At 48.7% G+C, this 24,235-nt stretch overlaps 1 protein-coding gene across 1 annotated transcript in view; it reads left to right on the top strand.

The window, feature by feature from the left end:
- Positions 1-24,235, top strand: part of Tenm4 (teneurin transmembrane protein 4) — a 699,176-nt gene that overhangs the window by 195,822 nt on the left and 479,119 nt on the right. Inside the window, 1 exon segment of the mRNA XM_087901469.1 lies at positions 16,402-16,502. Coding sequence (XP_087757595.1) covers positions 16,493-16,502 — 10 coding nt within the window. The 5' untranslated portion in view covers positions 16,402-16,492.

The following is a 24,235-nucleotide window of genomic DNA, read 5'->3' as shown; positions in this document are numbered from 1 at the left end:
ATGGGCTAAGAACATGCCCTGAGCACTTGCAGTCAACAGGCTTGCTTCTTTTCTGACAAAACCCAGCTCACATGCCATTAACACGAAGTAGCACACCTGGGTCAATGCTTTAGCAAAATTATCATTTCTGCACTGTCTGAAATGGGGGACCAGCTTCCTTGTCCAGTCACTCAGGATTTCCTGCTATCGCTCACAGGTTCTGACAAGTCCATGTGAGCCCCTCCGTATTATCCAGAGTTCTTGAAGGGGACAGAACTCAAAGGATGAGTGTGTGTGTGTGTGTGTGTGTGTGTGCGTGTGTGTGTGTGTGTGTGTGTGCATGCATGCATGTGTCCCTATGATTCATTAGAATGACTCACAGATTGTGGTCCAACTAGTCCAACAACGGCTGTCTACCAACAGGAAGTCCAAGAATCCAGCGGTTCTTCAGTTCCACAAGGTTGGATGTTTCAGCTGGTCTTCAGGATATTCTGAAATCCCAAAGAAGTAGGCTCTAATGCCAGTGAAGGAGCGGACGTGCCCGCCAGAGGGAGGGCAAGCAGACGAAGAGCAAATGTTCCCCTCTTCCATATAACCCACCACCGAAAAGCGTGGCCCAGATCAAAGGTGGATCTTCCCACATTGAGAAAAAAAATCTGGATTAAAAATGGGTCTTCTCACTTGAAACAATTTAAAAAAGAAACATCTCTCACAGGTGGGCCCAGCCACTTGGGTTTTAGTTCATCCAGATGTAGGCAAGCTGACAACCGAGAATTGCCACCGCGCCCTCCGTCCCCCAGCCCCTGCCTCTGCAGCCCTTTTCCTAGGCCGCGCTGGGGTCTTCCTTGCTCCTTTACAGTTGCCTGTCATGGCACTGAGGGTGAACTTTGTAAACATTTTCTCGCCTCCATCCGAGCACTAGTGACGGGATGTGACTAGTCACTGTGAGGTAGAGTTCGTGGCAAATTTGAGATGGATACGAAAGTCAGTGAGCTGTCCAGGTTCCATGCTGGAGAGATAGGTCATGGAATGAGAGTGCTGGTGAAAGGAATGGCTGACGACAGGCCACGCTCTGCCTGTCAGCCTCAGTGGACACTTCGGGAGGAGCTGGCTTGGCACCAGGTAGCCCTATACTAGCAAAGTTTTACATAGTGCTTGCGATCTGGACAGCTACCAATACCTAGATTGTAGGTGGAGGTTAGTATTACAAGGACAGAGACCAAACCAAGAAGTGCCTGTTCTACAGCACTAGAGTAGCATCCTATAGACGGAGAAGGAAGGCTCAGGGCAGACGGTTTTCCCCTTCTGACTTCCTGTTCTTATCAAACGTCCCCCAAGCTGGTGTCCAGGTTCCACCCTCCAACCAGGTCACTGACCAAACTCCTTTCTGGCCAACAATTTTACTCCCCCCAAGCATTGCTACTCACAGGAATCCTGAATCTCACTCAGAGGAATCCATCGTCAGACTCTGGCCGTGGTCAGCGCCGTGTGTCTGAAATGCTGGCACACTCCTCTGGGCCTGGGTCTGTCAGAGTGTGAAGAGAGGGTCATGTGGGGTGCACAGGAGGCACCTCGGCCTCCTGTGGCTGCCGATCATCAACCAGGTCAGCCGCCGCCAACTGCTCTTCCTGTCAGCTATGGGAATGGGGGAAGCCCTCCAGCTGTCCTGTCTGAGGGCAGAAGGTGGCTTTGTATTTGGAGCCTGGACTTAGGGTGGGAGTCATCTGTAAAGGTCTCTGCATCTGAAGACTCTTACCCTAGCTTTGCAGCCTGGCCCTGTCTTCGCATACCTGCCATGCCAGCTCCTCCCTTCAGCCTCTCTTGGGGGGATGGTAGTTCTATGCGTGTATTCAGTTTATCTGATTAGGTGAGTATACAGTAGGTATCCAGTAAGTGCTCCTTTAAAATAGCTGCCTCCAAATAGATTGCAACTTCTCAATGAGTCTGTGGACTCATTTGAAGCTAAATTCAACATTAATTTGAATGATGACTAATTTGGATAAAATGATATTTTTTGCTTTGCTCTGATTTTCATTCATTTGGTTAGCAGGAACACGGCATTTCCCCCATGTGTCTACTCACACAATGTACAACTGGCCTCCTGCCCAATTTATTTATCTGGCAACTAAACTTGCCTCACGGTTTGCACTGGATCCTCGAAGACTGACCATTAGCCTCATCCCTCCTTACACCTTGTAGATGCGGGTGAATCTCCATGGGCAACACATACCCCTCCTGTCCCAGCTGGATGGCTGAGTTGAACAGATGGGAAAAGGCCACGGAGATGTAACTGGAGAGAGGCAGGGCCTTTGTCATTTGGGCCATCACACGCTGGCAAGGTTTCCTCCATCAAATGTCACAGGGTCAGAGAACACGAAACGGGGTGCATTGCTGACAAGGAGCGAAGAGTCCTTTCCTCTTTGGTTGAACTTCTCTTTGACAAACTGTGCTGTTGTGCTTGGATCCCTGGGTCCTCTCAGCAGCCTCCCATCCCCTGTCTAGTCATGGAGAATTATCTTACATCAGTATCTGATGTGGAAAAATGAGGCTCAAGACCTTGACTCTGGTCCCTACCGGTCAGGGGAAGGACAGACCCTGCCCTCTGGTGTCAGAACTGCTACTGTTTTAGCCTTGGCAAAGTCTTCTCATCTAGTCCTGGAAGGGAGCAGTGTTTGAGCCCTTAGCCCAGCTCTGGTCGGGAAAGGTTCTCCCCACCATCGAAAAGTCACTAGATTCTAAATGTCAGGAGATGGTCTTGCATGGATGCTCCTATAAGGAAGGCAAAGTGATGTCCCAAACAAAAGAACAGTAGCTGGTTGGCATCCAGTGTGCTCTGAGAAATCTGTAAGAAGCGACTTAACTGGCAGCTTTGCAGCCGGGCTTCTCTGGCTAAGCAGGAGCTCTCCTTTTCCAGAATTTCCTGAGCCACCTGAGGAAACAGGCAAGCATGGGAAATGCATTAGGAGCTCATGCGTTCATTCAGCAAGTATGATTTGCCGTCAAATATCCCAGTAAACACAATAGAGCAAAACCAGGATGTTTGCAAGCAGGGTGGACAAACATAAAGATAAAACAAACAAACAAACAACAACAAAAACATGTTAGTAACCATTGGGGGCAGGCACTGCAGCCTCGGGGTGGAGTCAGGGGATCAGGGTTAGACTAGAACCTTCCATGCAGCATAGTGAAACTGGGGTATGTTTTGTTCTCAAGATGAGGGTTTTTGTGCTAGCCTATGACTACGGAGGCACCATAATGGGAGTGCCAGGCAGCCAACAGGACAATATGTCTGGTGAAGGTAAGAGCAAAATCATAAGTCAGAGATGTGTGAATTTTCCAGCAAGGTTAGAGAAAGAGGAGGAGGAAAATTCAAGGCTCAGTGCTGGAGGTGCGGGTTGTAGCCAGACTATGAGGGTTTGGAGGGATCTCCAGGAACAAGGACACTGGGACTGTGTAGCTGCTGCTGTGATAACATGCAGACCATTGCTGTGTGTCTGGTATGTGTCTAGTGGCCCCAGCAAGGGTTCAGGCACCACTTCTAGAGCAGGGAACAGGGAGACACGTAAGGGCACATGTCAGAGAAAGGCACTCTTCCTGGTCCTATGGCCTCAACGAACAATCCAGACGGAGTCCAGTAGTGTGTGCAGGAGATACTTTCCTTGCTGCTATGATAGTGTCTTAGTGGCTGTGATAAAACACCCATGGCCAAAGCAACTTGAGGTTCTGTACATCAGTTCATCATAACAGCTCACCCTCAGAAAGCCACAAGGGCAGGAACTCACACGGGAACCTGGAAACAGGAGCTGATGCAGAGGCCCTGGAGGGATGCTGCTTACTGGCTTGTTCCCCATGCCTCTCAGCCTGCTGTCTTATAGAGCCCAGGACCACCAGCCCAGGCACAGCACCACACATAATGGGCTAGGGCTTCCCCCATTGATCACTAATTAAGAAAATACCTTAGAGCCAGATCTTAGAGAGGCATTTTTTTTTCCCAAATGTGATTGTCTCCTCTCAGATGACTTTAGCTTGTGTCAAGTTGACATAAAACTAGCCAGCACAGACAGACTGCCTGGGAAGAAGCAAGTTAAGGGAAGAAGGGCTTCTATTGGCTGGAGGGGATTTGGTCTGTCGTGGAAAGGAAGGCATGTCGTTAAGGAAGGGAATAGCACTTTCACCACACAGTTGGGAAAGAGAATATATGGAAGCCGGTTTGGTGCTCCTTTCATTTTCTTCCTTTTCATTCAGGACCCCAGCTGATGGAATGGGTTTTTTTTTTCATTTAGTGTGAGCCTTTCCATTTCAGCAATTCTGTCTTGAAACTTCTCAACATGCCCAGACATTTGTTCTTCAGCAATTCTAGACTCTGCTGAGTGACTGATCAACATTAACCATTAGAGTAGCGGCATCCTGTAGTGACCTTCCTTCTCCTTGCAAGGATGTCGGAGGAAGCGGTCCAACCAAGACAAACTTAAGGACTTGTGATGACTAAATCCAGTTAGGTACCATTGCTAGGAATCCTGGTAGAGAAGGAAGAATTAGATATAAACCCAGGAAACCTGAATAAATTATAGGTGTTGGTTAAAGTAATTTCCTAATATTGGTTCCTCATCGGCAACAAAAGAAGTGTAGTAATTGAAGCTTAGTGTGAGGAAACCTCACTGCAGGGTGTTGAGGGATCCACGGTACTGTCTCCATAGTAGTTTTAAAATATATAACTTCAGAAATTCTTATTTTAATCATGGAAGATGGATATGATAAAAAGCAGAAATGTAAAGGGTAGAATTATTTGTAAAACACACCCTCCCTCCTGGATTTTCTGGTCTTTCCTATCTTTGGGTAGCACTCTTTCTCGCCCATCCAGGTTTCTTCCCTGGCAATGTTTTCAGTTTCACTAGGCCCACCTGGGTGGTCCTCGGATGGCTGAGCAGGTAGGTAAGGATGCTGAGCTTGAAAGGAAGTCTGTGTTGATGTATCGGCCTCGGTTTCCTCCCTGGGGCCAATTTCCAGGGGAAAATGAATGTGCAGTGGTTCGTTAACAGCCCTTGTGTCCCACACCTGGTGGTCCCTGTACTTCCTCTGGAGGACATTGGCCCCAGACACTTGGGTAGGTCAATAAAAAGCTACTTGTGACAAAGGCCTGAGCAGAGGTAGAAAGCGAATGTGTCCCAAGATCCCAGAACCCCTGCTCTCACTGTGAGAAGCTGACCTCGGCTGTGAACCTGCCGCCCAGGCGATGTGTTCCCGTGGAGAGCCTGCTGGGCTCCGAGCCTTGTTTCTGGTCTTTTTGTTGTTGTTGTTCTGTGGTTTCTTTGGTTCCAGCTGGTGTCTTTCTGTTTACACATACTTTAAAAAAAATGTTCAAATGCTTCTTTACTAGCAAAGGCTGTACTGTCTGTCTCTCAATGGTCAGTCCATCATAGCTACAAAAGAGAGACCGCCTCTCACATAGAATTCAGTGAAGAGTTGACTGTCTCTGGTGGAGGAAAGTTTCCTATTATATTCCTGTCCCTATCCATTCCCTTCTCTTAAAAAAAAATGTTTTGTCAACCCTTCTGAGTTTGGAAGGATTGAGGCTAACTTTATACAGTCCTGTGTATCCATCCAGACATCCAGACAAACTTCCCAAAGCTACACAGTAAAATGTCTCTCCAACTCTGTTGAGTGCTGTCTGTCTTTTTTGTCTGTCTTTGGTTTTGTTAAACTCCTGGCTTCCCTGACTTGAAACAGGCCCCCCCTGATCTCCCCCAAGAGTTTATGCGACACAGTGGAACTTACTGGCATTCGGTGGATTGATTGACAGTTGGCTTTTCCCGTGTTCATCTACCAGTAAGAGAGTCACATTCAACTCCCTCACACACGCAAAGACTTGACTGCAGTCATTCCCTTCTTTTGTGCAGCGCCTCCTTCTCAGCCTCATGCATGCCTCACCCAGTGCTCATTTCATCAGGGGCTTGACTTCTGGCCAGTTCCATAATGAGCTCCCTACCTCAGCCCGCACACTGGCCTTCCCCGTGCGTTCCCTTGGTGCATTCCCGCCCTGGGACTTCCGCAGCAGCCCTTTTGCCCGCAGAGTCTCTCAGTTCCTTCATCAGCTCCCGTCCAGGCAGGAAATCATTCCAGGTGTTCCAGTAGAGAGAAGCGAATACAGGATTGGTTGCAGAGTCGAGGAAATTGCCAAGAAACCATCCAGAGATCAGCGGCAGCAGGCAGTCCCTTTCCCTTCTAGGCTGGAAGGACAATGACATGGTGCCTTTTCCAGATCCCAAAAGCTGGAATAATCAGGAGGAGCTAGAACCACTTTGTAGAGTACTTCTCAGAACCCGAAACAACAGACAAAGCAGGAGAAGGATGGAGACCCTGGCTGCTTTCGTTAGCCATACCTGTCCAGAATCCAGTGAGCAAGGGATACTGAGAAAACTGGTTCCCTGTAGAGCAGAGAGAATGGCAGTGGGGGGGGGGGGGGATGTGGGTATGTGGGTGGATCAGCAGCCGATAGCCAAGTTGTCTCAGTGTCTGTCCAGACCTGAGATGTACCAGTGGGCTTTGCCCAGGGCTTAGCTGGCCCCTCCATTCCTGAACCCTGATCTTTTCTGACTTCTCTGATCATGACAGCTGACCTCTTGATAAAGGCATCTTGCTCCCATGCAATCTCCTGAAGAGAGAGACAGAGGATCAGGTTTTCCCTTTTCCCTGGGGAGGGCACAGTGTACTCTGTAGTCAACAGCTGTGGCCCTTGTGTGTAGCTGCCGTCCCGGCTCCTTTAGAGAAGACCGTGCCTCTTTTCTTTCATGGCATCTTCAAGGTAGAATGGCTCTGTTCATCCTCACCACCGTGGCAGCCTTTGAGGTGAAGCTAGACCTTGGCCATTTATCTTCTGAGGTACAAGATCAGACCCGTCACTCAGACCCCCCTTACCCAGGCACACTTTGTGGACAAGAGCCCTGTTGAGGAACTATTAGGGAAAGTCAGTGAACCTGCATCAGGGGCTTCAGTTCTTGTCCAAGAAGGGTAATCAGTTCCAGCCTTTCAGCTTTGTGAACACATTTTCCTCCTCTGCTCACTGAGAGCCCTTACTGCTAGCACAAGAGCTCTGGACAGAGGTGGATGTGGAACGGAAAAAAAAAAAAAAAAGAAAAGAAAAAGACAAAAGAAAACCACCCAAAGACAGAACAGAAGAAACAAGGGTCCTTTAGTTGGCGCAGCCAAGAAAACAACATGAAACGTGAGAAAAGCCTTATGATTTTTTCTGTTTTGCTTTGGAGCGTTGCAAGGACCCAGGCACACAGTTGTGTTTGGATCGGGAAGAAAGGCATAACTTCGCTGAAGAAAATCCTTTCCAATTTTATTCTGGCTGTCAGTTGGATTAAAGGAAGCCGGGAGAGGATTAGGTCTTGCAAGGCAGCCACAGCGACCAGGCAGGGCCGGGCTGTCTCTGCCTGGCACGTGTTAAGACAGCATTTCCAGAGGTGGGATCGCATGGCCCTCTGTCCCCTGCCTGATAGACTCAGCAGCAAGTGGAATCATTTGTGTCTCTTCTCGTCTTAACTCTAATGGCAATGGTAATTATTAAATATTAATAGCAGTACCAGCTAAGAATGCTATTAATTTGAGATACGAGGTGACAGAAGCCCACCCCCACCGCCCGGTCCATTGTACTTACAACAAAGTGACTTCCTACTGGCTTCAAAAACCCAAGAAAGAGTTGGCTGAGCTGCAGCAGAAAAGGCAGTGATGCAGTGGAGTGAGGGTGGAGTTGTTTCTCTAAATTTTTATTAATTAAAAATTTTATTGATTTTTTTTACATTCCAACCGCAGTTCCCCCTCCCTCCTCTCTTACTGTTTCCTCCTCCCTACCCCTCTGCCTCCCCTCTACCCACCCCTACCCACTCCTCCTCTGTCTCCATTCAGAAAGGTTCAGACCTCCCACGTGCTTCAACAAAGCTTGGCAGGTCAAGTTGAGGCAGGACCAAGCTCCTCCCCCTGCATCAAGGCTGGGTGAAGCTGCACAGCCTGGGGAATAGGTTCCAAAAGCTAGTTCATGCTCTAGGAACAGGTTCTGTTCCCACTGCTAGACCAAGCTACACAACTCTCACACACATGCAGAGGGCTTAGGTCGGTCCCATGGAAACTCCCCAACTGTTGGTCTGGAGTCCATGTGCTCCCACAAGCTCAGGTCAGCTGTCTCTGTGGGTTCCCATCATGACCCCTCCCCCCCAGTTGTATAATCCCTTCTCCCTTCCTTCAGGAGGACTCATGGAGCTCGGTCGGGTGCTTGGCTGTGAATCTCTGCATCTACTTCCATCAGTTACTAGATGAAGGCTCTCTGATGGCAATTAGGGTAGTCCACCAATCTGGTTAACGGGGAAAGCCAGTTCAGGCACCCTCTCCACTAGTTCTAGTAATCTTAGCTGGAGCTATCCTTCTGGATTCCTGGGAGTTTTCCAGGCACCAGGTTTCTCCGTAACCCCAAAATGACCCCTCTCTCAAGACATCTCTTTCATTGCTCTCCCTTTCATCCCGTCCCCACGGTGCCCAGCCGGATCCTTCATGTTCTCCCCACACACACCCCAGTCCCAGTTTACCCAGAAGCTCTCTTCTGTTTTCCCTAGGATGACGTTTTAACCCTGTGAGATCTGTCCTGTGCTGTGGATGGCTCTGATCTGGTTCTCTCATCTGCATGCTTCCTTCGCGCCTGCATACTTCCGTTATTGCCATGATGAAAACCCGATGAGAACAGCCAAGGAGAGAAGGGTTCAGCTGGCTAACAGTTGAGCATATAGTCCAGTGGTTCTCAGCCTTCCAACTGCCAAGATCCTTTAATACAGTCTTTCATTTAATACCACCTCGTGTCGTGGTGAGCCCTAACCGTAAAATTATTTTGTTGTTACTTCAAAACTGTAATTCTGTGACTGTTATGAATCGTAAAGTAAATATCTGATATGCAGGATATCTGATATGTGACCCCTGTGAACGGGTCATTTGACCCCCGCCAAAGGGTCGCTACCCACATGTTAAGAACCTCTTAACCATTGTGTCTACCATCCAAACGCTGAGCGAAATGAAACCTGGTATTCAATTTACCTCCTGAGATTTAAGCCCTTGGGATGCTGCTGCCCACATTCCCAATGGGTCTTTTTTCTCAATTTACCAATCCAAAAACTCCCTCACAGATACGCCCAGAGGTCTCCATGGTGATTCCAAGTTGACATCAAGATTAAGAGTTTCTAAGGACTTTTGTGTGGAAACCATAGACAGAGATGGGAGAAGCGGCAGAAATGCGTTTATTCTCAGTTGTGAAGGTGGAAAGCCCCAGGTCAAAGTGACGGCCGGGCTGGGCTTCCCTGAAGGTACTAGAGCAGAGAGGGACCTGTTCCAAGCTTTTTGACTGACTTCTGGAAATCTCTCGCCTGTGATGGCCTAAGTCCCAGAGTCACATGCTGTTATTCTGTGTGCACATCTGCCTCTGTGCCAGCATCACCCCTTTTCTAGGGACCCCAATTTACCGGAATGATGTAGTTTTGTCTTGGTAAGCAATAGAAGGACCTATCTCCTACTGAGGGTTTGGACTCAAGCATTATCTACTGTGGAGGACACATAGTTGACCTTCTCCCTATTCAGATCCCTGCAAAAGCACCTTTTCTTAGTCATTTCAGACACACACACACACACACACATGGAGGTCAGATTTGAGCAACAAACCGATGGAAGTCTCCCAGTTCATACCATGCCAGAGCTGAGGTTGTGAACCACTCCTGCGTGAGAATGGGAACCGCCAGAGAGAATACTGAATAGGAAAACCTGACTCCTAAGCCCAGACAAGCAGACGGCAATCAGGTCTAACCTAACTTCCACACCAGACAAGCTGGCACACATATCCTCTCGACAACATATCTGGGGGTGGCTGGGTTTGCCCACGGAGGCCCTATATAAAAGCCCCCTTTGCTCCCTCACAAATGAGGACATCCAGCTAGAAATGTATAGGGCTGAGAACTACATACATATTTAGGAAAATATATATGCACGCACATCGTGAGTGTGTATGTAACAACAATTAAAGAAAAAAGAAGCCTTTATTTCCTCCTGTCTGCATTGTAAGGGTCTAGTTGCTTACCCTAAAATATGCCATCATGCCAATGGGCTCCTGAGCTGCTCTTCACGGCTGGCTGCAAAGAGGAAGTCAGGTGGGAGAAAAGGTGAGCACAGGGCTCTCACCTGGATCCCAAGGAGGACAATCCAGATTTGCCCCAGCTACTGCCTTGCTCTTTGGAGAAGGTGCCATTCTGGGGTTGAGGCAGTCTCCGTTAGTGAGTTTGTATATGACTGTGTGTGTCTACTCTCTGATCTGAGGACGGAACCACCAGCAATTGCAGTCACCCATAATAAAAATGATAGAATCAGCTTCACTCAGGCCAGGGAGACAAGCTTCAAAGATCGGAACTGCGAGTGAACTCAGGCATGTGGCGCGTCTTCTCTTCTCCTCTTGACTTGCAATTTTAATGGTTTTGTTCTTCTCCAGAGACAGAGGAAGGGGAGGGACTTAACCTTTACTGAGCGTTCATCCTGATGTTGCACTGGGCTGGGCTGCACCCACACGCTTAGATGAGCGTTTGGATATAGTTCGGATGCTCCATGCTTCCCCTGTTAGGCCTTGTTGGCTCGTCTATCTCTCAATCTGGTCTGCTTCTGGGCAGAGAGCTGGGAAAATTGGCAATATTAAGATGTTATCAAATAGGCTGGCACTCGTAATTGGTTTGGATTAGAAACCGGAGCTCTCAGCAAAGCAACAAGGTGAAATATTCTGAGCTAATGATTTATACGATAACAAGATGGTTTTCTGGGAGGATTGCGTGTGCTCTGGAAGGTGAGAGACCCTCTTCAAAATGGGCTCAGGAGTGGAAATCTCACATGAGCTGAAGACTTTGAGACTTGGTTGGTTCTCAGAAATAAAGCAGCTGATGTGAAAAGAGGAGGCACAAATGGGCTAGGGATCCAGAAATGGTGTCCATTGTCAAGGAGCCTCCGGTCTACAGGAAAGAGAGATGCACAGTCAAATAGCTGCAGGAGTCTAGTCATGAAGATGAAGTCAAGAGTATGAACATATTGATATGATCTCAGAACATCTTTGCTCCCTGATTCATTTCTTCAGCTGGGGAGAAGCGCAATTAACCTGATATCATGGCCGTGATGATCAAACACCCAACAAAAGCAACTCCAGGAAGGAAGGGCTTGTTTTGGCTTACAGTCTGAGGGTACAGTCCATCTTAGAGGCAGGAGCTTGAAGCAGCTGGTCACATTGTATCGGCTGCCAGAAAGGGGAGAGGCGACGTCTGGTGCTTAACTTGCTTTCTCCCTTGTATTTAGTCTGGGATCCCAGTCCATGGGATGACACTGCCCACAACTAGGGTGGGTTTTCCTACGTGAATTAATTCACTATAGAAGCTCCCTTACGGGTCTGCCTAAGGAGTTGTCTCCTAGGTCATTCTAGATCCTGTCTGACTGATAATTAATATTCCCCCACTCTGGCTTCTTCCCTGAGAAGCTAGCAGGGCTCAGAGCATCAGAGCATTGTGTTTTAAAAGACAAGAAGCGCACACTTGTGCCCGAGGCAGGAGGATTGTCATGAGCTTGAGGCCAGTCTCAGTGATAGACTTTCTTTAAAAACAAAATAAAGAACTAAGCAGAAGGAACGATTTCACCACAAGTTACCACAGGTGTGCTCAGGGCCTGGTAGTTACTCTGTGTCGTTCATTGTTTTCGTCTCCTTTAATGAGAAACCATAAGAAGGCAGGAGATTGGCCCCAAGCCAGGGAGCTAGTGGTGCTCCAGGTGGGCTCAGCGATGAGCTCCCCGTTCGGGGAAGACTGCCAGGAGGACTCTTCATGCACTTGGAGCATCTGCTAAACTCAGTGGCCCTCTGACAGAAATACCCGAGAAAGACAGTGAAGGAAGAACAGACTCACTTTGTCTCGTAGTTCCGAAGTTTCAGACCAACAGCAGGGAGATCCATTGCTTTGGGCTAAAATAGTGAGCTCCTCCATGGCCAAAGATGTCCTGGTGCTGTCATGTATTCTGACTCACACCCAGGTCTCTGTGCGCACAACAAACGGTACGCGGGGTTTTGGAGCCCGCTGTTCCGGGGATCTCAGCTTTGGGTGAGAAATGCAGACCGAGAGTGAGCACCGCTTGGCTGAGAGGAAGGTGGTTCCCTCCCCCACTCTGTGAAGAATGGCACAAAGGGACCATGGAGCATCTCACCTCCTTGGTCTGTGGTCCTTTAGGGGAGACACTAACTAACAGAAGCCATGAACTCTCTGTCAGGATGGCCCAGGAGGTGACGGAGCCATAAACATCCTGGGGATATACAGGGCGTGCCGTGCAAGCAGAAGCAGGTGTGTTAGGTAGACACAGTCTGTGCAGAATCCCAACATGCTTCTAATAAGCACACTTGCAGGGGAACAGACAGGGTTGAGAGCGAGCGAGCGTGTCTCCACTGGTTCCTGGCCGAGGATTAGGGGCAAGCAGTCGAGGGCCCCCATAGCTTCCCTTCCTAGCCAGCAAGTCAGAAAGAATAGTGTTTGCCTCCTGCAATTATTTAAAAGGATCAAGGAGATCAAAATACCTATAGCCAGCCGAGTGCCTGCCTACAGCCAGGAGCTTCCTGCCCTAGTTGCCCCCTCTTCAGACTCTCCACCTGTCCAGAGCAGATCTCCAGTAAGACCACACCTCTTCTCAAAGCTCTCCTTGTTTTCCTTCTGCTGAGCAACACTTGCAGTCTGACTTGGCCTTCGGGCCCCTGCACGCTGACACTCTCATGTCCTGGCTTGTCATATGCGTTATTCCGTACATAGCCACCCTGTGGGATAAGTTCATGTGCTTGCCTTTTTTTCCTTCTCCTATACTTTTGCTCCGGTACTCAGAGAACCCCGCCCAATCCCCACTCTGTATCCCTGGGGCAAGACTGAACTTCCTCAGCAGGCGTTCTGCTAAGTCCTTCCTGGTTTGACAGCCAAGAAGACCCCCTCCATCTTGCCTTTGCCTAGGGTTTATCCGTCCCTCTTAGGAAACTGTGGGGACATCATAGATTTTGTGGCCAGATCGTATTTTCTTTGCTCGTAAAGTGCCTGTAAAGTCAGGATTTTGTCCTCACTGTATCCACCCAGCATCAGACTCATCATATGAATAAGTGAAGGATGAATGAATGAATGAATAAATGATTAATGGATAGATGGATGAAGTCATCCTTTCCTTACTAGTCTTCTCTTCAATGAAATGTTAGAACCTTTTCAGCCACCCGTATGTGCTGGTTGATTTTGTCAACTGGATACAAGCCTGACATATCTAGGAAGAGAATCTCACTGAGAAAATGTGTCCCTAAGACTGGCCTCAAGGCAAGTCTGTGGGGTAGGATTTTGATTATTGATTGATGTGAGAGGCTGCAGATCACCATGGGCAGTTCCACCTGTGGGAAGGTGGTCCTGGTTTTATTTATTTATTTAATTATTTGACACAAGATGAACAGGTCATGAGGAATAATTCAGTAAGCAGAACTCCTTAGTCTCTGCCTCCGTTCCTGCCTCCCGGTTCCTGCCTTGGCTTCCTGCTCTGGTTTCCTTTGTGACAGACAAGACCCTGTAAATGGAAACAAACCCTCTCCTTCCCAGGTTGCTTTTGGTTATGGCACTTATTGCAGCCACAGAAAACGAACGGGGACACCATGAACATTTTGGTTTTATGTGCAGTCATCGTGATGCTTCCTGGAGGTTGTGTGAAAGAGGAGGAATGTGGGGCTGAGAACCGGAAAGGAAGGGACAGATGAGGTGACTCATCCTGAGGCCTCAGTCATGACAGAGTCAGGAAAGAGGCAGACGTGGCATCTTATTACAGGTGAGTGGCCCAGGTGCACAGCTCTCGCCTGCAGCTAGTGTGGGTTATGGCAGAATCTTAAAACCCAGGCAAGTGTCTGGTCACACATTGTCCACCCAGATCAGTAGACATGCCTAGGACCCACGGGATCGTTGGGCACAAGCCCAGCAGATGTAGATCTTAAAAGCCAGAGATCTTCTGGGATAGGTCCAGACACAGACACTGGGCATGCTTTACCTCACCCATGGGTGGAGCAGAACAAGGCAGCTTCCTGCTCTCTTTGAAGCTTCAGGGGATGACATTCTCATGAATAAGGCCATGCAAATAGGAATTAAATCTTTGCAGGCTGGTTTGAGTCATCCAGGAAGAGGCAGCCACAGTTGAGGACCTGTGGCCATCAGATCAGCTTAGGAGCGTGTCTGTGGAGCGATGTCTGGATGAGAGATTGATGTAGGGGTGTCTGTCCCGCTGTGAGCTGTGCTGTCCTTGGGCTGGATCAGAAAGCAGGCTGAGCAAGCCTCGATGGCTGCTTCTTCAGTTCCTGCGCCCAGGTTCCTGGCCTGAGTTCATGTCTTGGCTTCCCGTAGGATGTAATAAATCTTTTCTTCCCCAAGTTGCTTTTGGTCATGGTGGCCACCGCTGTCACAGCAATAGAAAGCAATGACAAAGTCCCAGAGTCAATGGAGGGGCATAGAATGAGAGTCATACCCAGACTTAGTGTATATGTGCGTGCGTGCGTGTGTGTGTGTGTGTGTGTGTGTGTGTATGATGATGTTCATATGTGCGCAGCTGCACAAATGAACATTTGGTGGAGGTCAGAGATCAGCCTTGGGTGTTGCTTCTCAACTGCTTTCCATATTTTTGTTTGAGTCAGGATCTCTCTGTCTCTGTCTCTCTCTGTCTCTCTCTGTCTCTGTCTCTCTCTGTCTCTATCTCTCTCTGTCTCTGTCTCTCTCTGTCTCTCTCTCTGTCTGTCTCTCTCTCTCTCTCTCTCTCTCTCTCTCTCTCTCTCTCTCTCTCTCTCGACTAGAACTTCTCAGCTAGTTGGCTAGGCTAGTTACCAGTCTGTTTCCCGGGATTTCCCTGCTGCCTCCCTTCCCAAGGCTGCTGGATTACAGATGCATGCTACCAGGCCTGGTTTTGGGTATAGATTCTGCAGATCCAAACTCAGGTCTTGGGCTGGGTCACCTCCCCAGCCTTGTATTTTGACTGAGAAGGGCTTTTTCAGTTTTTCTCCAGACTCTTTAGTTTGTGAGGTCGGTAGAGCTTGACCCAGGCGATTAGGTGGGAGGCCCAGCATTTGGGCAGAGTCTGGAAATGCTCCTGCCTGCTAGCTAGTCTCCGTTTGGAATAATTAGAATTCACAGGAAAGAAATATCGGAGACACCGAGAGAGTTGGCAAATTTTCACACTTACAAGATTTTTGTTTTTAATGGGAATTACCAGTAATTCCTCACCTTATAAGAGACAATAATGACTTCTTAGCAGGGTTCCTAAGTATATTTGGCAAATATGTATTCAGGGAACTTCTCAAATAATGACTTGAGAACAAAACTCAGATACGTTAAAGGCCTTTGCCTGCAGGATCTTTACTCAGAGTACATCTGGAGGTACCTGTTAAGTTGGATAGCCCTGCAACTTTTGAGGATCTGTGTTCAGATTCCAGTCCCTTTTGTTGCGATCACCAAAGGCAAATGATGTGAAGGTCCTCCCTACCTTTCTGTTAAATGGGATGGAAGTTCTTGCATTCATGTGCCATTTATTGGGTAAGGACACTAGTGGTACTGATTAAGCAGATTCACAACTGTTGATTTCTAGGCCAAAAAGCAAGTTCCCATGTTGCCCAGTTCAGAGCTTTCTGCTTTCCAATGAAGAAACTGAGACCAAGAAAGGAACGTGATTTGACAGAGGTTGTCATAGCAAGAGGACCAATGCAGAGTCCTTTTATGGGCCACCCCCGCCCAAGTGACTCTGAGACTCTATCTGATTCATCCCAGCCAAGAAGATCCACTGCCTACGCCAGATGCCAAGGCTCTGAGAGCCAAGGTGCTTCCCTTATTTTGCTGGCCATGCCACCGTTGGGATGCAAGCCCAACCCCAAGGCTGCAGCCCCATGCTGTGTGGCTTCTGCCCCATCACAGACAGGATCAATCATCTCTGTCTACCGGGCAGTTGCTGTTGCTCTTGGACTTCAAGCCCTCCACTGGCACCTGGGTTGCAGAGACTCGCTCTTCAGCCCCTGTCCTGGTGGATTGAGTGTACAGGAAGACATCCATGCAGGAAATGACTGGAAGGCAATGTTAGCACACTCACAGAAGAGAAGTGCAGTACAGGGGGTGGCTCTCCCGAGTGCCATGTCAAGGCTATGGAGATGGTGTCTTCACTCAAGGTCCTCAGGGTTTGGAACTCTGCTTGCTTTGCTCTGTGGCCATGGTACCAGGACAAACGCCATGTTTCCAGCTGACACAAGATTTGTAAAGGGTGCTGGGGAGGGGACTGTGAGAAAGCTGGGAACCGACCGTTCTGTTCCTTAATCCACTCTCTTCTCTTCCTCAACAGAAAGCGCACATCGCCCTGTCCTCCAGGATCCGATGGCCTTGGAGAGGGGGCTGCAGGGCCTGCGGACACCAACTCTTCCCAAAGTGCTGACATGGAGCCAGGTCAGTCCCTGTCATCTCTGATTGTCATCAGTTGCGAGTTTGAGGTTTAGTGAGCAATGCATTTTAGAATCGGGAAATGCATTTACTTTTCAGGCTGTGATTGAGTGGCAGTGAACTTAAGAAGAGGACAAGAAGCAAAGGTTGCTGGGAGTTGTAGTGCCTGTCTTAATAAGAGGACAAGAGTAAAGACTGCTGGGAACTGTAGTTTCCTGGTGTATTTGCCCAGTGAGGAGATGGTAGAACTACTGCTGGTCTGGGCTTCAGGGAACCTTCATATTTCACACTGCAAGCAGCACAGCGTGGTGAAAAGGGCAGTGTGAGTGGGGTTGGGCATCCAACAGGAACGTGATGGTGGTGCTGGCAGCAAGTAGGTACCGGTCAGGCCCGTCCAGGACAACTAAAGGCGTGGTGAACTGGAATTTATTCTCGCGTCCAGAAGACCAGGGTGAAGACAGAGGAATGGTTGAGCAAGAGAGGAGAACAGTGAGGGGGGTCTGTCAGGAGGGATCCAAGAGGCTCTCTGGAAGGGTCTCTTCACGTTGCCAAGCAGCACAGCCGTATACCATGGGTAGAAAATGCCGCACCGTGATGATAAAGTCGGGCTGGCTGGGGAAAGGGCGTGCAGGCAGGAGGAGTGTGGCCCCCAGTCGGGCAGCTTTGTACATGGAAACGGAGCCCAGTGAAGAAGGCTGCAGGGGTGGAAATGGGGGCAGGGGAGTAAGCTCTTCTTTGGAGATATACTGCATACCCACTTATACTAAGTTTGGATTCTTATTCTCCGAGCAGTCCCATAAGGTAACATATGGGCTCTTTCGGATGCCATAATGAATCAGCTCCAGAATCCCAGTGGATAAACAGACTGAGTTCTTACTCACAATAAAGGCCAATGCCGTCTGTAGAGAGCCCTGGAACACACAGCTCCCTTGGGCCCTGCTCTAGGGTACACAGTTGGAAGATGTTGGCTGTACTTTGGATCAGAAGTGACATACCCAACTTACTGGGTCTCTCAGACTCTGCTTGACATCCAAGGTCCTGGGGTCAGTGGGAAGGAGATGAATGAGCGAGCTGTAACCACCCTCCCTAGATCAGACAGTTATTTTTCCATCTCACAGTCCAGCAGTCGGGAGACTTGGAGGCAGTCACCGTATTGTCCACGGACTCCCGAATACAAAATGCTGTGGTTTGGGTGTTGCATAACCTCTGTTTGAAACATCCGTGTGGCTAATCAACAAAGACATATGGAACAGTTGCCATGGTCCCGGGAATGACAAAACCAGAGGTGGCTGGAGCATATATAACTGCACAGGACAGCAAATGCTCTGCCTTGGACAGATGGCTCTCCAAGAGCCTCGGAAATCTTTAGCTTTTGCCTGTAAGGACAAAATGAGATCACACATACAGAGGCTCGACTCACACATCGCACTTAACTTGCATTGCCCCGTGAGTCAGTTTTCACGGGCCCACATTTAAGCTAAGAAAACCAAGTGTGCCTTAGCCAGGTAAGAGGAGAGCTCACGTGTTCATCAGCCCCATCTGAGGCTTCTGTGCTATAATGACCCGTTCCAGTAGAACAGTAACGGGATCTGCCCCATCCCTCCAAACTCTAGAAACATGGTCCCTGGTCTCCCTAGATGTCTTCCCCCAGTGAGGGCTTTTCCTTCCCTGCTTCCTCAACATGCCCAGTGTGGCGTGCTGCACTTTGGAGACACCACCTTCATCCCTGGCAGAGGGAGACTGAATTGTTCATCCCTACTACGCGGCCACCCACAGAGCCAGGCCTGGAACAAGGCATGTTGAGGTCATCTGTACCAAGGGAGGGAAGAAAGGCATGGAGCAAAAATATAGCGTTGAAACGTCTGAATCTGGCAGGGTGGGGCCACACAGAGAGCTTGACGTCAGCAAGTCCTTGACGCAGGAATGCTCCCCCTTGTCCCTCCAGCTCCGTTGCCCATTATCTCACTCCTGTGCTCAGTGCCGTATTTACACTGACAGATCTCCTCCATCCTTTTCTCGTCCCTGTGACCTCCTCTGTCTGCACACTGACCCGAATACTCCCAGCCCTGGATTCCGATGGTAACCTGCTCGCCAACAAAGGCATCTGTCACTGCACCTCTCAGATCGTATCACTCGCCTGGTAAGGCCTCCAATGGCTGTCCACCTCACACTGACAAGAAAAAAAAAACCTATAAAGGCCCTCCTGCCACCCACCAGTCTTGCTATCTAGTCCCTGGGTCCCCTTTCCACCCAGGAGTCTAAGCTGTGACTAAGTCAGTCACCTCTTCCAGGTTCATGGAACCCTAGAAATGCTCCTGCTTTGGAGCGTTGAGCATGGGCCTTCCCCCGGCCTTTGAGAGGAGCACTTCTGGCCTAGGGAACAGCAGCAAGCAGAAGCAAAAGTCATTGTCCTTGTGAGCTGACCCGTGCACTGTGAGATGCCTCTCGTGGAAGCGTGTCAACTGTCCCAGTGGCTGCGGAAGCCAGAGGCTTGTCGATGAATGTGGGAGGGGCATAGCCTTCCTCATCCAACCACATAATGGGAAAGGCCATTCCTCCCGGCCTAGGTCTTTCTGGGAACATTTATGTCCAGCTGGTATGTTAGCTAGTGCAAGATCGTTCATTCATCCCCAGACATCTCTTGTTAGTCCATCTAATGTCCAGGGGAGCAGGTACCACCTTCTTTATAGTTCCCTGCATTGTTCCCATGCCTGGAATGATGCCTGGCACATGGCAGAGAGTAAAGACAGAGTGAATGAATGAATGAATGAATGAGCAAGTAGTTGATCAACCATCTCTGCTGTTGCTCACTTCCCCAACAGTCCCAACAGGACTTGACCAATGCCAAGCTCCCAACTCTTCTCCCCTCCACAATTCTCTCTGCTTGCCCAAGAGGCTGAAGTCTCTGGGGCACCTCACCCAAGTACTGCCCCCTCCAGCGTCCAGAGCTCCAGGGGTTTCAAAGGCAGGAAACAGATCCCCGTCTTTGAGACTTCCGCACCAGGAGGACCCCGTTACTGTTCACTGACCTCAATAGGAGGGAACAGAACTTTTCCTGCAGCTTCAACCCCGGGCCCCTTGGCTCCTCCTTCTTGTCATGTCCTCTTTGTCTGAAGCCAGGCATCGGGAAGACCTGGTTTTCAGCCAGGCCCCCTCCTGCCTACCACCTGCCTCAGAGATCAGGAAGAGGCAGCAAATGAAATTCAGAGCGAAACTAAATCTGGAGGTGTTGCCAACGCCACGGAGGAGGGACACAGAACTTCAAAGGTTCTCTCTGGGAAGGCAGGGAGAGCCCAGGATGGAAACAGCCAGGATCAGCATCATTCTGACCCATCTTGGACAGCACATGCAAGGGTGACCTGGGTCAACCTCCTTATCCCTAGGGGTGTCACTTTGCGGTGTGTAAATCAGAGACCTTTTCGTCGATGGACTGTCACATTCATGCTTTTTTCAGTCCAATGACAGACGAAGAGTTTGAGTAGGTTCACAGTTAATTAATCAAGTAGCCAAGACCAAAGCATCTAATACTTCAAGTCAGGTAGCGTTAGGAAGGACAAAGGGAAGAAGGGGTCAATGAGACAAGAAAGGGGTGTGCAGGAGAGGGGCTGCAGGCTGGTGTCTTGCGGATGGCCATGGCTGTGTGATAAGTGAATAAGGCCCTGAACCTCATGAGCTTCGGGAGTGGGACGCTCAAACCAGATAGTAGTGGCGGTGGCTGGCGTTTAGAACCTTTTCCGATCTGCAGCTCATTTGTTCAGTCGTGGGTATTCAGGACTTCACACCAGGGATCCCATGGGCTGCTTTTCCTTGGGTCATCTCATTAAACACACTTCACGTCTTCCAGGGTGGTTTCGTAACGCCCAGGTGAAAAGCGAGGCTTCTGAAGCCCGGGGATGATTGTGTCTTTCCAAACGATGCTGGCACAGTAGCGATCCACACATGAGAGCCTGAAAGCAGGCCCTTCCTCAGTTGCAAAAGTGACCTCAGAATAAATTACGACCCTGTCTCTAAAAGCTACAACTGTGAACCTTTAGAAGAAAGCATCGGTGTAAATATGCATTGTGTAATGGTTTGGCACCTACAGAGGGAAGGGAGGAATACAGTAGACGAAATGGATTTCAAAAGTCTTAAGTTTTGTGCCTTTATGGACTGCCACAAGGCAACTCCAAAATAGGACATGGTGTTTCGTCAATCATATATCAGATAAGGGACTTATGTCTACAATATATAAAGAGCATAACTCAATAATATGGTAAACGTATTTTTAAAATGAGCCAAGAGTTTGAAGTAGATATTTATTCAGAGAAAATGCAGAAGCGGTCTACATGCATTTAAAAAGGTATGTAATATCCGTAGCCACCAGGGGAATGTGAATCAGAGGCACAGAATTGCTTATGCGGCCCAGTCTTTCTCATACCAAAGCCTCCATATCATAGCTCCACAAGTCTGGGAAAGAGGCTACCATGGGGAGAGAAGGTTTCTGTGCCACTGAAGGCTTTCACAGGGAGGTAGAGAAACCGCCCTGGAGGGTGTGAAGGAAAGGTCCGGCTACATCCCAACCTCAAGCAGCAAGTGTCCTGTTTGTAGGGCCTCGTCCTCGTCAGTATTATTGATGTCCCCAGAGGGGCTTTTGTTTACACAGTCTGTACATGATGAGATCGTGTTTATGTATTTGTCATATTAATAATTAACAGTTAAAAATTTTAAATTGGTATGTTTAATTTTTTTGAGATAAAACACCAAGCTGTAATATCAGCATCAGTAACACATTTCTGTGAAAATTAAAAGCAGAGCTGGCTAGGACGGCCTCACTTCACAGGGTGGAAGATTCCTTTAATGGTTGACTCAGCGGAAGGTATTCCCACTCTGCCTCCAGTCTGGAGGGTTCACCGGCATCCATGAGGGAGAGGGAAGGAAAATGAGGATAGAACCTTTGTGGAAATAGTTTGGACTCATAGGTGAGCAAAGAGGTCTTGGGAACCCTCAGGGATCCCTGCATTTGTACGTAGAAAATGGCACACAGGTGTGGCGGTCCACACATTTAATCCCAGCACTTGGGAGGCAAATACAGGTGAAGCTCTGTGAGTTCAAGGCCAGCCTGGTCTACATAGTGAGCCCTAGAACAGCCAGGGCTCTGTAGAGAGACACTGTCAGAGAGAGAGAGAGAGAGAGAGAGAGAGACAGAGAGAGAGACAGAGAGAGAGACAGAGAGAGAGACAGAGAGAGAGAGACAGAGACACACAGAGACAGAGACAGACAGAGAGAGACAGAGAAAAGAAAACTGTATGGAAGTGGGGTCACTGACTAGCCTGAGGGCTGTGTGAGTGGAGGGGACAGGAATTCTGGGACGGAGCCTGGCTTCTTCAGGAAGTCCAGTCTTCAGGCTTGTCACCAAACTGCCCCTCCTATCCTGACCCATCTCACAAGCCTTCAAACACCAGTGAGACGCTCTTCATGCCCTCCTTCATCATCCCCAAGTCTTGCCTAAGCTCCGTTCAGCATCCAGCACCCTGGCAGCTGCCATGAGAGAGGAAAGCCGTTAGGCACAGGATTCCAGAAGAAACTAAGTCCTGTTTGTGGAAAGGTTGGAGTGCCAGCTGGGGAGTGGGCACTTTGTGAGACTGTTATCTAGAAACTAGGAGCCATTGAAAGTTTTTGCAGGAGCATCTCTGGGCTATGGATACATACAGGAGACCACAGACAGAGGAGCGCTTCTCCGCTGATTCCAGTCCATTAGCAAACAAAGGAATGTTCATTGTGCAGAAGACAAGGGCAATGAGAGGAGGGAAGCGGGTGGCTGAGCACTGCCCAGCATTCCTCATGTTCCTAGCAGAACAGCTTCTGGAGGACTCCATTGGACAGATGGGAGAATTGGGGCTCTCTTCCCTATGACCCCTTTAGTCTATCTAGTAAATGTCTCCTGGGAGACTCCATTGGACAGATGGGAGAATTGGGGCTCTCTTCCCTATGACCCCTTTAGTCTATCTAGTAAATGTCTCCTGGGAGACTCCATTGGACAGATGGGAGAATTGGGGCTCTCTTCCCCAATCTTAGACAGTCTTAGTCTGTCTAGTAAATGTCTACTAGTCTACAGACTGGCCGGTAAATGACAGAGCTGGGATTCAAAGCCAGAACTCCAGCAAGCCTGCCTAGGATGCTGATGACTGTGTTAACCACTCACCCATCTGACCTTAGTTGGCATCCCTAGTTTGGACCTGAGTGTTGATTGCTACATATTGCTTTTTGGAATAAACAATGACAACAAAACAAACAAAAAGCACAGTCCTGGGTTGGGGCGATGTCTCAGTGGACAAAATCAAGCATTGTGTCAACACTGGGATCTGGATTTACCACCAACTGAAAAAGTCAGATGTGAATGTATGCAGCACCTCTAACCGCAGTACTGTGGGGGGCAGGGATAGGAAGATTGTTGGGACTGGTTGGTTGACAGTATAGCTCAAAGTTCAGTGAGAAAGCCTGTTCCAGGGGAATAAAATTGGGCACCGGGTAGCTTATTTTGGCTTCCTTTCATGGACCTGTGCATACCAAATCCATGTGTTCCATAAGCACACAGACCACACATATATACTGCCTCCCCATCCCTATAATTGTATCTTTCCAAGAATATTTTTAACTCATGGAAAGATGAATGGAAACACTAAAAAAATAAATGCTTCTTTTTCCAAACGTTGGTGTATGCTATGGCAGATTCCAGGGATGGCAGCTACTTCCCACTTTGGCATTGACTCCTCTTCCATAAACAATACCTCAGTGAAGATGTAAACCCAAGTTATTATCCGTTAGAGGTACTAACTAGTGACTCTGACATATTCAGCTGGTCAGACCCTATCAGAAATGTCCATCTTGGTTGGTGACAGGAACCAGGGAAGTCAAAGGGAGTGGGGTATGAGGTCAGTTTGGAAAAATAATCCTAAATTGAACACTCACCTTCTTGTGTGTGTGTGTGTGTGTGTATACACAGACAAATCAGTCTTAGGAGGCTAAGAATGCACTGTCACACGTAGTGCCAATGATGTCAGCTATCAAGAGTGAATGTACACTTAAGTGAACTCTTGCAATGTGTCACATCTGTGGTAGACCACGGTGTGAGCTTCACCTCTAGTACAAAGCTTATATTTTTGGGCCTGTATGACATAGGACTTTTTCTATTTTTAAGCTGTGACTCAGAGAAAAATCTTGCCCAGGAAGGCATAGCTGTGACATGGTGAAGGCAGTGCCATTTGCTTTGTCCTTTAGCCATGACACTGGGAAGAAACGGTGAGTCTGGCCTTCTAGAGAGCTAGGCTGTCGCACTGCTGTCCTCAGAGGCCGGCAGTGGTCATGTTAACCTCACGTAGGTTTCAGGCTTTCTTCTCAGGCTCTGTCCATCTTCCCTGGCTGCATTTCCTGCATTGAGTCTGTACCTCCACATTCACCTAGAGACTTGGGTTGTCCACTACCTTCCAATGCCTGCATCGTCTTCCAACAGCAGCCTCTCTAATTAATATCATCGGACAAGCAAAACACATGTTTAGGCTGAGACAGAGCAAATAGTTAATCTGAATAGAAATCTCAACAGTACTGCTGACTGAGCCTGAAGCCCATTGTTATATTTGCCCAAATGGAACCTCCTCTGGCCCTGGCATCTCATATTTTTGAAAGGTAATGACTAGGGAGACATTGTCAGAACCTTCTGTAGAAATCTGCCTAAAGCTAAGGCCTGACAGGGTTAGTATTAG

Source organism: Myodes glareolus, chromosome 24 (genome assembly GCF_982192425.1).
Source record: "Myodes glareolus chromosome 24, mMyoGla1.1, whole genome shotgun sequence".
Taxonomy (NCBI): Eukaryota; Metazoa; Chordata; class Mammalia; order Rodentia; family Cricetidae; genus Myodes; species Myodes glareolus.
The sequence above is the reverse complement of the archived record's forward strand: the minus strand, read 5'-3'. Positions and strand labels throughout refer to the sequence as shown.